This window comes from Condylura cristata, unplaced genomic scaffold (genome assembly GCF_000260355.1).
Source record: "Condylura cristata isolate star-nosed mole 26May11 unplaced genomic scaffold, ConCri1.0 scaffold00024, whole genome shotgun sequence".
NCBI classification, from domain to species: domain Eukaryota; kingdom Metazoa; phylum Chordata; class Mammalia; order Eulipotyphla; family Talpidae; genus Condylura; species Condylura cristata.
The window spans coordinates 30,371,897-30,384,825 of NW_004567125.1; the positions used below are offsets into that span (position 1 = coordinate 30,371,897).

The 12,929-nt window shown below is 53.2% G+C and overlaps 1 protein-coding gene across 1 annotated transcript in view; it reads left to right on the plus strand.

Moving 5' to 3' along the window:
- The window catches only part of IL12RB1 (interleukin 12 receptor, beta 1), a 23,266-nt gene extending 15,611 nt beyond the window's left edge, over nt 1-7,655 (plus strand). Inside the window, exons 10-16 of the mRNA XM_012728928.1 lie at nt 1,391-1,558; nt 2,236-2,373; nt 2,679-2,834; nt 4,247-4,381; nt 5,232-5,328; nt 5,619-5,700; nt 6,365-7,655. Coding sequence (XP_012584382.1) covers nt 1,391-1,558; nt 2,236-2,373; nt 2,679-2,834; nt 4,247-4,381; nt 5,232-5,328; nt 5,619-5,700; nt 6,365-6,754 — 1,166 coding nt within the window. The 3' untranslated portion in view covers nt 6,755-7,655. The remainder of the gene's footprint in view (nt 1-1,390; nt 1,559-2,235; nt 2,374-2,678; nt 2,835-4,246; nt 4,382-5,231; nt 5,329-5,618; nt 5,701-6,364) is intronic.
- Nucleotides 7,656-12,929: the final 5,274 nt, after the last annotated feature.

Sequence of the window (12,929 nt, forward strand, 5' to 3'; positions counted from 1 at the left end):
GTCCTGGTGTGGTGGCGGAGCTGGCTCTGGTGGTCCCGGCGGCGGTGGTCCTGGTGTGGTGGCGGAGCTGGCTCTGGTGGTCCCGGCGGCGGTGGCAGTGGTGACTGTGCTGGCTGAGGTGTGGGCTGGTTGTGATGGTCCTGGCTGTATTGGCAGTGCTTGACTATGGTGGTGGTGGTGGTCCTAGCTGTTGGTGGTCCTGTGTAAGGTGGTGGTCCTGGCTGTGGTGTTGGTGCCAGCTATAGTGGTGAGGACCAGGATGTGGAAACCAGGGTGGTGGATGTGGTATGGTGGTGGAGCACATGATGCTTACCATGAAGGAAGAAAGATTGGTGGTGGCATCTATGAAACTACAATGATTTGGGGAATTATAATGGGCAACAGCAAATTTTGGACCATTGAATTGGCACAGTTTTAGTGGAAGAAGCTTTGGCAGGCCCTAGGGTGGTGGAAGTGGTAGCTATGGTAACAGCAGATTCTAAAATTTCAGCAGAAAAGCAGCTACAGTCTTCAGCAGGAGAAAGGACGGGGGTGTCAGGAAAGCTACAGGTTATTCTGACACTGTCGTCCCTAACACTGGAGGAACCGCCAACCTCTGCCACCATTGTGCATGGTCAGGAAAGCTACTGCAGCTTAAGCAGGAGACCCTTCTTGCCTAGGACTATCAGCCACGGTTTGCAAAAAGTGTAGCTCCTACGGTATGCAATGCCGTGCCAACTAGATGTGCATTCTTAAGACCTTTTATCTGAGTGTAGCTTTTTCTTTTTCTTTCCATTATATCGGGTGTCTTGCCCTGTACATTGTGGTAGTAGTACCAGGAATAAAAAATTAAAGTATCTTTAACTTAAAAAGAAAAAAAAAATGATGGTGTTCCAGAACGGGAAGCAACACTAGCTTTTCAGATTTGTGTAGCTGCCCTCACTGTTGGGTGTGGGGGGAGGAGCCAGGGGACCAGCCGGTATGTCCTTGGGCCCCTGAGCTCTGGGCAGGCTGAGGCCTGTCCTGCACACTCCCACCCACTGCTGAGCTAGGCTGCAGGAGAGGAGCCACCCACCAGGCTGGCGGGGGAGTAATGGCAGTACAGGGAGTGATAATGGAGGGTGTCCTGGCAGGAAGCCCACAGCCAGGCAGGGGTGGAGAGGGAGCACTCAGTCATTTGACAGCCCCTACTGGCCCTGTGGGGCCTGGCTCCCAACTCCCAATGAGTGGGGCTGGGGCTGGCCTTGAGTTCCACCTTGCTATGGGACCTGGGCACTGCACAACTTTGCTCTGGGCCTTGGTTTCCCCACCTGGCTCTGCGGGGACAGAGTTGGGAGAGAAGGACAGGGGCCACCTTGAGGGCAGGGGGAGTGAGGTGGTGGTCCTGATGTGCCTCCTTGTTGCCTTGCAGAAACAGGGGTCCTGAACGTCAGCATTGGTGTCAACGGGACCACCGTGCATTGGCCAGCACCAGCCCAGGGCAAGACATACTGCGCTGTGTGGCAGTCCCAGGGCCAGAAGGAGAGCGTTGCCTCCTGCCTGTTGAGCGAGCCCCAGGAGGGGGACCCTCATGGAAGGGGTATCCTAGTGCCACTTGTCCTGACTCCCCCTCTGCACCACAGCTCCCGATGGGCTCAGACCCACAGTGACCGTTCATGATGACGTGTCTGAAGTTCAGAGAGGCCTTGCTACTTACTCAAGGTCACACAGAGAAAAGCTGAGGAAAGGCTGAGATCCAGCATCTCCTACCCACAGTGGTCTGAGAGCCTCCTGCTGGGATCCTGGGGTGGCAGGGCTCAACCCTGGGCAGGTTGCCCTCTGGTGGGTAATGAGTCTCACACCTCAAGGTGTTTGTTAAACATCCACCAACACCAGGGAAGGTGGCATCTCTCAGGATGCTGGTGGCACATTAATGAGACTTCTGGAGAGCACGAGAGGGTGCCGTATGACCCAAGGAACTTCTCAACCACCCACCTCCCGCCCTGGGCCTGGCAAGGATCCCAGAGAACCTCAACCTCAGTGTGGCACTCAAAGAGCCCCCAGCTGGGGAAGACAGAGCTGGGTAGAGATAACCTCTGCCCCCTGGAGTCAGGGCTGTCTGGGGGGGGGGTGGTTTGGGGGAAGCACAGGGAGGGAGTCCTGGAGGACAGGTCTTGGAGCACTAGTAGGAGTGTCCCCCGCAGAAGCCACAACCGCTGCAAAGGTGCAGAGGTGCGAACAGTGTACCTACTGGCTTGACCTTGCTCATCCTCCTAGCAGCCCACAGCTGGAGCCAAATGTTTGGGGCCATGGAGCAGGAGGTATGTTACCGCGTCATGATTTTCGCCTCTGCAAACCCAGAGAAGCTCACCTCCTGGTCTACCGTCTTGTCTACCTACTACTTTGGGGGCAATGGTGAGTGGCCCAAGCCTGCAGGACGGTGTCCTGGGAGGATTCCGGGGTGTCTTTGGGCATCGGGAGGCAGGAATGGCCCAATGAGATGCACAGAGGTCAGCCGACTCAACTCTTGAGCCACATTCTTCACTTTCTCGATGAGAAAACCGAGGCTTAGAGAGGGGAAGTAACGGCACCTGAGCGGAGGGTAAGGGTTAGAACCCATGCCAGCTTGGCTGCGTGTCCAGGGCTACCGGGCGGCCTGGAGCGGGCTAGGCTGGGCCTGCGGGAGGGACGGTGGTGAGTGTGGCCCTGCGCTGTGGCAGCCTCGCGGGCTGGGAGCCCGCAACACGTGTCGGTGAAGAATTTCAGCTCCAGTTCTGTGTGCGTGGAATGGACGCCGTCCCTGCTGGGCATCTGCCCTGGTGTCCTTAAGGGGTACGTCGTGCGCTGCACAGATGAGGACAGCAACCAGGTGACCGGTAGGTGCACAGAGCCAAAGGCGAGGGCGGGGCGCTCTGGGTGCCTTGCCAAGTGACCGTGGGCACCTCACTGTCCCTTTCTGGGCTGTGGTTTCCTGAGACGAGCGTGTTAGAGTCAGTGACCCCAAGAGGGCCTGGCAGGTGGTGACCAGGCGCCTCGTAAGGGGACGGCAGTCCTTGTGGGACCAGCAATTTGAAGCCCAGGGAGTGGGTGACTGTGTTCACAGATGGGGACACAGAGAAGCAATCGCCTCCCCAAAGGTTGGACAAGCCTAGATTTGAGCTCAGTTATATCGGGGGCGGGGGGCAGCTGGATGGACAGAGCAGGTGTCGGGGGCGGAGCCTCCTGCCATTCCCACAATCCCTGCTGGGCAGCCCTGCAGCCCGCCCACCTCCTGCAGCACAGGCCGGGCCAGCGAGACCCCAGCTCATATCTGGGCTGACCAAGGATACCTGGGGGGGGGGGGTGCTCTGGCCTTGAAGACATAGACTTCCTGCTATCAGCTGATTGGGGCCCAGTGGGGTTGAGTGACTTACTCAGGATGGCATAGCTGAAAGGAGTCTATTTGCCAAAAGTCAAACCATGAAGATTGATGAATCTAATGACCCTGGCCAAATCCACTGATCTCCCCCAAATTTCTTTCAAGGAATAGTCCTCTTGAATATATACAAAGAATATGGATTTAGGGTGTCAGGAAGTTTTTCTTCTTGATGACAGCAACAGTTTTCTCCTTTTAAGGATTTGTATGGAGTGCTTTACAGTCACTTGTCACTTAACAACCTTTTGGTCAACAGATCACATCTAAATGGGGGGGTCTGATAGGCTGTACCTGACAGCCTAAGTAGGTAGCAAGCGGAGGTTGTGTAATTAGCTCTTAGGTTTTGATGACAAAATCTCCTAATGATGAATTTCTCAGGGGCCCCCATGGGTAAGTGATAAGTGACTATATTTAAGACCATGCCATTTTACTAATACTGAAGCCCTAAAGTGTGCTGGGGTGCTGGGGACACTGAGGGAGCAAGAGAGACAAAATAAACACTGACTTTGACCATAAATGCCAGGAGGAGGAAACCATGTGGGTATTTTGGAGAAAGGGTGAACCAACATGGGGGGACTGTCAGTGCAAAGGCCCTGTGGTGGGTCCCTTTAGGGAGATGGGAGGAAGTGGCATGTGTGGCCAGAAGTGAGCAAGGGGTGAGTAGAGGGAAAGGTCAAATTTGCAAAGATAATATCATTGACTGCATATCTCAACAAAGAATACTCCTCCAAATAAGTCTGAGGTTACTGAGTGGGTTAAGGGTAGAGCTTCCAGCAAAAATGGCCATGAGCCTCTGCTCCTACCCCAGGGTGGACAACCTGGACTACAGGGAGTCAAGGGGTGCTGGGACCCACAGATGCCTCCTTTTTTCAGAGTGGCCTGTGGCTCCTGCAGAGACCCATGTCACCCTCCATGGCCTGCGGGCTGGTGTAAACTACACCGTGCAGGTGCGAGCGGATACAGCTTGGCTACGAGGCACCTGGAGCCAGCCCCAGCACTTCAGCATTGGTGAGTGGAAGTGGGGGTTGTATTTGCCCAACACACACTGCCGCAGAGAGTGTTTCTCAAGCTTCCTGGGCCTGGCTTTCAGGAGAACATCCCAGCCAAATCTGCCTCGCGTCCCTCACCAGCCACTCACAGCCTGTAGCCTCCCACAGCCATGCGAGCCTCTCTGCCTACAGTGGTAGTTCTCCCTGTTGGCAAACTTTTTTAAAAAAAAATAATTTATTTTTACATATTTTTGTGCATTTTTCCATCTCAGTTGCAATCCCTTTGGGTTTCCCTGTCGGCAAACTCTTATGCATCCTTCACCACTCTGCTCCAAAGCTCCCTCCACCATGAAGCCTTCGGTGCTTCCCTCTGGGCACTCCCCAACTGTAACCACCTCTCCTTCCAAGTCTGACACCTCAGGGGATTCTGTCTCCTGCATCCTAAAGAGCTCCTGGGGAGAAAAGAACAAGGTGGCTATATTATTGAATGAGTGAGCGAATGCATAACCTCCTGTCACAAAGATAAATTTGAGGCTCCATTGTTTGGGGATGGGTAGCCCTGACAGACTTGGAGACCAACACCTATTATCCTTGCAGTGAAATCGACTCCCAAGAGAACCAATAAAGCAGGTTTAATGTGGAGTGGACTGGTCAGGGCCCAGGGAGCAGCCACAGGGGCCAGATGTGGCAGTGCCTGAAGCTAGTGTTCTGAGCATGTACAGTTTGCCAAGTTTTGATCCCGGATGAGGAAACTAAGATGTAGAGGGGGCCAGGACCAAGAGTGGGGTGATGGAAGACCTGGCTCTCCCTGTTCACTCCCCACCGAGAAGAAGCACTGTTTCTCCCAAACCAAACTCTTCTTTCCCCAGAAGCCCAGATTTCCATGTTGTCCATCTTCCTGGCATCTCTGGGAAGCTTCCTGAGCATCTTTCTCCTGGGCATCCTTGGCTACCTTGGTCTGAACAGGTAATTTGCACAATCCCCCCTCCCAGGCTTTGTACAGCAACAGCGATACTGTTAAGAACTACTCACATCAAGTAGGCATCCGTACTCACGAATGAGGAAACTGAGGCTCTGATGGTCAGTGGGGACAGGACTGGAATTTGAGCCTAGTTCTGCCAGACTCTTACACCCTCCCCCCAGTTCACATCTTCACCACCTTTATCACTTAATGGAGATGAGAACCACACATCAGAACAATGAAAAAGTAAGAACAGACCAAAGCTCTGTTCCTGACTGTCTTCTCTTCCTCCCAGGGTAGTAGGGTGCCTGTGTCCACCCCTGCCCACGCCCTGCACCAGCACTGCAGTCAAATTCCCTAGAAGCCAGTGGAAAGAGGTAAGGGCCTTTTTCTAATTCCAAATCCTGTTTATTGTTTCAGGACTCTGCTCAGTAATGGCCATGCATTCGCTCATTTATTCAACCTAAACCATAGAGGCAGGGCCCAAAAAAAAAAAAAAATACTGCCCTATTTACAGATGGGTGAACAAAAGCCCCAAAAGGAACCTCTGTGGGCCATTTCCTCAGCAGAAACAAACCTCAAGGTGGATACTATAAAGAAGGAACCCAATGGTTTGTTTGCCAGAGTGGTAGGCTTCAGGCATAGCTGGATCCAGGGACCAAAACTCCATATCTGTTTTCCCTGCAGGCTTCTCTCCCAGGCAGGCTCAGCCTTCCCCCATGGCAGCAGAGTGTCTGTTTTACTAGCCAGAGCAAAAGTCTCAGCAGCATCACCAACTGGTGCAGCTTGGATCATGTACCCATCCCTGAGGTTGGGCGTCTGGGGCAGGATCACATGCCCATTGCTAGGGCTAGCCCCACTGCCCTGCAAAGCCAGCCATGAGAGGAGAAACAACAGGGGACCCTTCCAAGAGGAGGGGGTTTTAGTGAGTCGGCCTCAGGATTCCAGAGAATTTAGTCAGAAGGGACCTAGTCGACCCCATCCTGTGTGGATGGGAAATAGGACCCGACCCGCAACCTCTGTTCCACCCTCCTTTTCCAGAACTGGCTATGGGTCAGCCCCACGGACTTCCTGGAGGAGGTGTCCCCACAAGAAGCCTTGGTGGTAAACATGTCCGGGGATGAAGTCAAGGGGGACACACCCAAGCCTCTCAAGGAGGAGAAGAAGCTGCCTCAGAGGGCGCCAGGGCCCATCTTGGACATGGAACTGCCCTTGGCAAACAGGAGGCAGGTGCCAGGACACCCTGAGGCTGGGGCGCTGGGCCCTGGTAGGCAGGACAACCTGGAGGGCAGCCCGGCCCAGACAGCTGCACTCCCACTGCTCCTGGGAGACCAAGCACACGGGCCCAGCTTTGGCGGCCCTGGGAACAAGGACCTGGAAGGCCGAGGGAGAAAAAGGAGGGACCCCCCCACCCATGGACAGGAAGACTGATAACCGAAATCACAGGGGGTGGTTATTAAGTGCATGTGCATAGCCAGCCTGTCTCATCCAGCCCATAGTGTGATGCTCTGAACCCCCTAACTGCCTCCAGAGGAAGGTGGCTGTCCTGTCTCACAACGTGCTCATTGAGGACCAAAGCTGGCAAGCTGCTGGCCTGAAGCCACACTACAGAGCCCTGGAAGGAGTCAGACCAGGCCAAGTGACCCGAACCTTCCCCATCCCCCGGACCCAACCCGGCGCCTCTACTGCCCCCATCCCCACTCCACCCATCCCCTCCAGCACCTGTTTCAACATCATGTGGCTGGAACCCTGGGAACAGCCCAGAAACAGAAGCTGCCACACCCAGCCTGGGCCTGATACCCATGGGGCAAGGACAGGCATGTCATTGGCCCGCTGGGCTTGGGGCAGACTGGAGGGGGCCCAAAGGGGACTCATCCTGATCCCAGGGCGCTGAGCTGGGCACCCTGACCTAGGAGCATGGCTCCGGGAGTCTGTGCGCACTGCATTGTGGGGGCTCCTCGGTGGGAGGATCTAGATGTGGAGAAAGAAAGGGGGTCTAAGCATTTTCAGGGAGGGGATTCTCTACTCCATCAGTTTGCTCTATTGTGAAAGGGGGTTGATGATACTGCTGACCTCACAGAGCTGTTAGGGGATCTTAAAGCTTAATAAATGAGCTTCCTTATTTATTAAGGGAGCCTTAATATCCTGACATATTCTGACTGGAGCCCATGTGTCCTGCTCAAAATCCCCAAACTGGAGTCTGAAAATACATGTGTTCATTCATTCCATGTGCATGTATTAATCTCTCCCTCTGGGAGGTCCCAGAAATGCCCAGTCTTTGGGAGACCAATCTTGGATGACCACTCAAAACTCTATAAAGGGCCCTCCCTGGTGGCGCAGTGGCTTAAAGCACAGCACTAAGAAGCTAACGCCACTTCAGCATGAGTTCAATCCCCGCCCACACTGGAGTTGACCTACATGGCGCAGCAGACCTCTCCTGACCTGCCCGCTGCTCCCCTCAGCAGCATCAGTTGGCCTGTCCTGCTCCCCACTCTGTCTCTGGTGAATCCTCTCACCGCCCTGCACCTCTGGCCTGTACCCCAGCTCTGTCTGCATAAATAAATAAATCTTTAAAAAAGAAAACTGCAAAGTCTGATCTAGGGGGCCAAAGGGGTGCAGGGTTGGGTTCCCCCCAATTGCAAGAACCTTGCTTATACCCAGTCCCGCGAGTGGCTAGCCCCGCTCCTCCCAGGGCTCCTGCCTGGGACCCTCCTCCTTCCTCTCGAGACCCAGCCACCCAGCCGCAGGAAGGCAGCGCGGCAGACACACCTGAGGTCTGCTCCCGTGGTGCCCTGTCTGCAGCCTGCTCCGAGTGGTCCCCGACTCCCCCAACCCGGAGGCCACCAGGTGGCAGCAGCGGCGCAAGCGTCCTCGGCTCAGTTCCCGCCCCTTCCACCTCCACGAAGTTTACAAAACACGCTGTTCTGGTTTTAAAGGGCGCAGTAAAGCGGGGGTGGGGGTGGGTGTAGACATGGAGGAAAATCCAGAATCACTGAATTTTGTGACAAAATACGATGGGGCCTCTGGGCAAGAGAGGTCAGATAGCCCAAAAGTCCAGGAGGTGAGAGGCTCGGGTCTAACCCCTTGGGGGGTGTGGGGGGCTGGGGGTGGGCAATGCTGGGTTGCCCCATATATATGTGTATGTGTGTGTGTGTGCATGTATGTGTATGTGTGTGGGGAAGCAGAAACCCCCGCTGAATGTGCCTTTCTAGGGTTTGCCAACTACCAGCTTTTGCCCAAGCCCTGCCCTTCACCAGGCATGCCCTTGCTGCAAGGATCAGTCCTCCTTTCTTAGGGCGGGTTCCAACCGGGAGACTGGGACAATGGCAGGGTCAAGTGGTCAGACAGGAGGAGATTCCAGGTCAGTGGTCTCACCAGAAAGACCAGAGTGACCTGAGCCTCCGGGGCGCAGGAGCTATCCAGTGGAGCTTTGAGGTGGGCCTGTGTGGTTGTTTCGGAATCTCTTTTGGTGACTCCTGGAGTTGGCTGCAAACCCACCGTAGGCACAGCCTCCTGGATCTAGTGAGGAGGGGAAAGGGGGAGATGGACACCCTGTTTCCACTGGGGTGGGTGGAGCTGGCTGGGAGAAAAGCTTGCAAGAAAACTGAATATTGCAGAGTGTCCCAGGTGCAAGCCACTCCTGAAACCCATCATCCTGGACTTTTTCTGTCCATCATGCTCTCATTTTGTTGAGACTACTTTGAGTTCTGTTTCTGTTCCTGGGAAGGATCCACTGGAGTCTCCTTTCTGGCCCCTGCCTGCTGTCTGGCAATAGGCTAGAGTGCCTGTTTGGGGTGCCCACTCAGGGGGTGGGTTGGGCAGCCTCGCTTCACAGAGCCCTGGTCCCCCGGGAGTCCTGGGAATGTGGATCCTTCACTTCCTCCCATCAACACTAGGCGTCAGGGTGGTGCTAGGGCCCAGCCCACAGTTGCATTTATCCACCAATTCAGAAGTCTGGCCAGCAACTACTGTATACAAGGTCAGAACTGGGCCCATTAGGAGAGGCTTCTGGTTGTGTAGGGAAGGCAGATGTTAATCTAGTTGCAATAAACCTGGGAGAGTGACAGGAGAAAGTGTGATAAGGGGGGTGGGTGGGGTGCAGTACAATCCAGATGGCTTCCTGGAAGAGGTGGTGTTTTGGCCGATGGTGAAGAATGGAATGGGAAAGGAAAGGCCCTGGCAGGGGTGGCTGGTGGGGGGAGAAGGGAGAGAGAGACTCCAGCCTGGGGAGGCTGCGGACATTTTATTCTTGGCTTGCAAGGGGGAATTCCTGCAGCAAGAGGGCCAAGGCCTGATTTCTAAGTTGCTCCAAGATGCTCCCTACTGCTGTTTGGCTGGAACAGCTGCTTCAGCCTTACTGGCCTCGGTATTCTTGTGGCCATGCGGCTTTCCCCAGAGTCCTTGTCCACTTCGAGCCCCACCTCTGTCTGTCTCTCTTAATCTGACTTCTTTTCATCTCAGCTCCCGTTATGATTCAGGAAGTTGTCCAACATGAAGGCTGCCTCAGTTTACCTGTTCAGATACCTCCCTCCTCTGCCTCTTTGGGTTTGGTCAGAGAGAAATTTTTTCTCTGCCTCTGCCCTCAAGTCAGGATGGGTGTTGCAGGGCAGAAACAGTATGGATGGAAGACACAGGAGTGAAAGGATTCACTGGAGAGATTTGGAGAACAGAAAAGGTGGATTTACTGAAATATACTGCCAAGAGGAACAGCGGGTGAGACAGAAGTTTGCAGTGCAGAGATAGGGGCTCTACTTATAACCTAGGCACCACTGATTAGTTAGTCCTGGGTGGGTCCAGGCTAATGACTCCAGGTAGGCTTAACAGATCATCAGCTTATTGGCTCAGGTCCCAAGACTGTCCCATTCACTCCCTTTATCCATTAAAGCCGCCCAAGCCTGTTTCCTGGGCAAGGAGTGGGGGGCTCAGCTTTTAAATTTAGTAATAATACCACGACAGGGACTTATAAGACTCAACTGCAGGCACACAAAAAGGTCAATAGAGGGTTTATTTATGAAAGAAGGGGAAATGAAGAAAGAAATGACTCAGGGAGAAAAAAGAGAGAGAAACTAGTGAATGTGTTCTACCAGTTTCACTGAGCTGGGACCCCAATAAACACTGAGAGCCCAAGGCCCACAAAGCCTGGCTACAGGCCAAGCCCAGCTGCTTAACCCCACCCTCACTTCCCAGCATCCTCCCTCGGTGATAATGACATTATGGGATTTCTAGCCTTTGGTATCTTGGATCTCTCTGGTTTGGGGTGGTGCCCATAAACCTGTTAGTGGAGTTTGTTCAGGGTGATGTAGTTTTGGAGGTGAGTTTGGAGAGTGGGGTCCCTGGGTTCACTCTGAGAACGGTTTCTCCAGAGCTCCCCGTTCAGTAGCACGCGGTGAAATTCTCCATGACACAGAGACATTAGTTATATTTAAGAGCAGGTTTATTAGGAAAAGTGACCAAAGAGTAAAAGACACTTGTATGACACAAGCAGGCAGGAAGAGCTGCTCTGAAAGGGATGGATTTGCTGCGAGGCCTGCATGGTTGCAGGTGGGTGGCATTGAGGAGAGCGGCCTCTGTGGAGGGAGGTCAGTGCAGGGAAGCCCCAGTGTGGCGCAGGTCACGGGCAGGCAGGAGGTGCTGCCCTGCGGATGGAGAGAGCTGGTACAAGGAAGCACCTGCGTAGGCACAGGTGGGCAGAGAGCTGCTGCCCCTCTGTGCAGTGCTGGGTTTATCGTCTTCTTTGGGAGGGGAGGGGCTCATTGTCATGAGTGGATGATTTGTTTCTTAATCCCCATATCTTCACTTTCTGGTCTGTGCTCCTCACCCTCCCTACAGCATCTGATAGTTTTTCCAGCTGGATTAATGGCTATGCTAATCCCTCTAATCCCATCTCCTATATGAGACAGATACCTTGTAGCATCCTTTCCCATTTTTCTATACTTATCCTCCATCAAGGGCATCCTTTCTCCCTAACACAACTGCCACTTCTATCTAGTCTAGAACATTCCTTTACCCCAAAAGGCAATCCTGTCCCCCACTCCAGCCCCTGACAATCATTTATCTGCTTTCTGTCTGTGGATCTGCCTGTTCTGGACATTTCCTATCAATGGATCATACACTGTGTGGCCTTTTGGTGATAGGAATTTAACATTGTATCTGAATCATTTATCCTGTAGTGTGTGTCAGTGTGTCACTCCTTTTTATGACTGAGTAATATTCCACTGCTAGACACTTGATCTTAGCCAAAAGGCCAAGAAGTGATGGGGCCGGGTTGTTAGAATCATGTGTTACTTTACATTGGAGACACTTCCTGAGAAATCATCATAAGGTGATTTCATCCTTGTGTGAACGTCACAAAGTGTGATTACATGAACCTAGGTGGTGCAGACAGCCTCCTACACATTTGGAGTGTGTACAGTTTACTTGGACCATGGCCCTCTGTGCAGGCTGACACTGACAGAATACCATTAGCAGTTGCATGATGGCATTTATCCATTTATTCCTTGATGCACATGTGGGTCATTTCCACCTTTTGACTATTTTGAACCATGTTGCAGTATATACAGTATACAAGTTTTGGTGTGAACACCTGTTTTCAATTCCCTTTCTATATAACTAGGAGTGTTACAGGGCAGGAGAAGGGGCATCCAGGATCCCCAAACCCACCCACTCTAAATAGGTTCTGCCATCTATTGCATCAAGACTAACACATACTCTAGTGTGTAAGACCTTTAATAGAAAGGAACTCTAATATAGTTAGTGTGCAACAAAGAAAAGGGGAAGAATAAAGTGTTTAAATCAAGCATCCAAAATTACCCATGAGTAAATGCCCAGCCAAACAAGGTTGGCCCAAAGCTGGACCACTGAGGCCTGAAACCCTGCAAGTATATATACTTTTAAAGATATATTTATTTATGCATACAGAACTGGGGTACAGGCCAGAGACTCGGGGCGGTGAGAGGCTTCACCAGAGACAGATTGGGGAGCAGAACAGGCAGATCGACGAAGTACACTGCTGAGGGGAGCAGCGGGCGGGTCAGGAGAGGTCTGCCTCGCCATGTGAAGCTCCTCTGGGGCAGGCGGGGATCGAACTCATGCTGAAGTGGCTTTAGCTTCTTCGTGCTGTGCTTTAACCCGCTGTGCCACCAGGGAGGGCCCAGAAACCCTGCAAGTGTAAGGCACCTCCTGGTGGAGCCCCATGTCAGACATGTCTAGGAGAAAATGAGCAAAATCAAAATCAAGATAAATGCTGCCAATGCCAGCCTCCCCATGGGTCTCGCCCACATCTGCTTCCCCCAGCCCAGGACCCCAGAGCCAATGCAGTTTCTTCACATGTCTCTGCTCCCTGTGCCTCCCTCAGGTCTCCTCCTGGCCTCCATCCTGCTTCCTCCTCGGTCTCCTCTCCAGTTCCTTCTCCTACCCAGTTCGCCCTCCCTTGGGTGGGCAGGTAACCTGGAACCTCCCCTTTACCTGGGGCCACCTTGTGACGGGCATAGGATTGCTGGATCATGTAACTGTGTTGAACTTTTGAAGGAACTGTTACTCTTTTCCAAGTGACTGCACATTTTATGTTCCTGATTAGTTATATTTAAGAGCAGGTTTATTAGGAAAA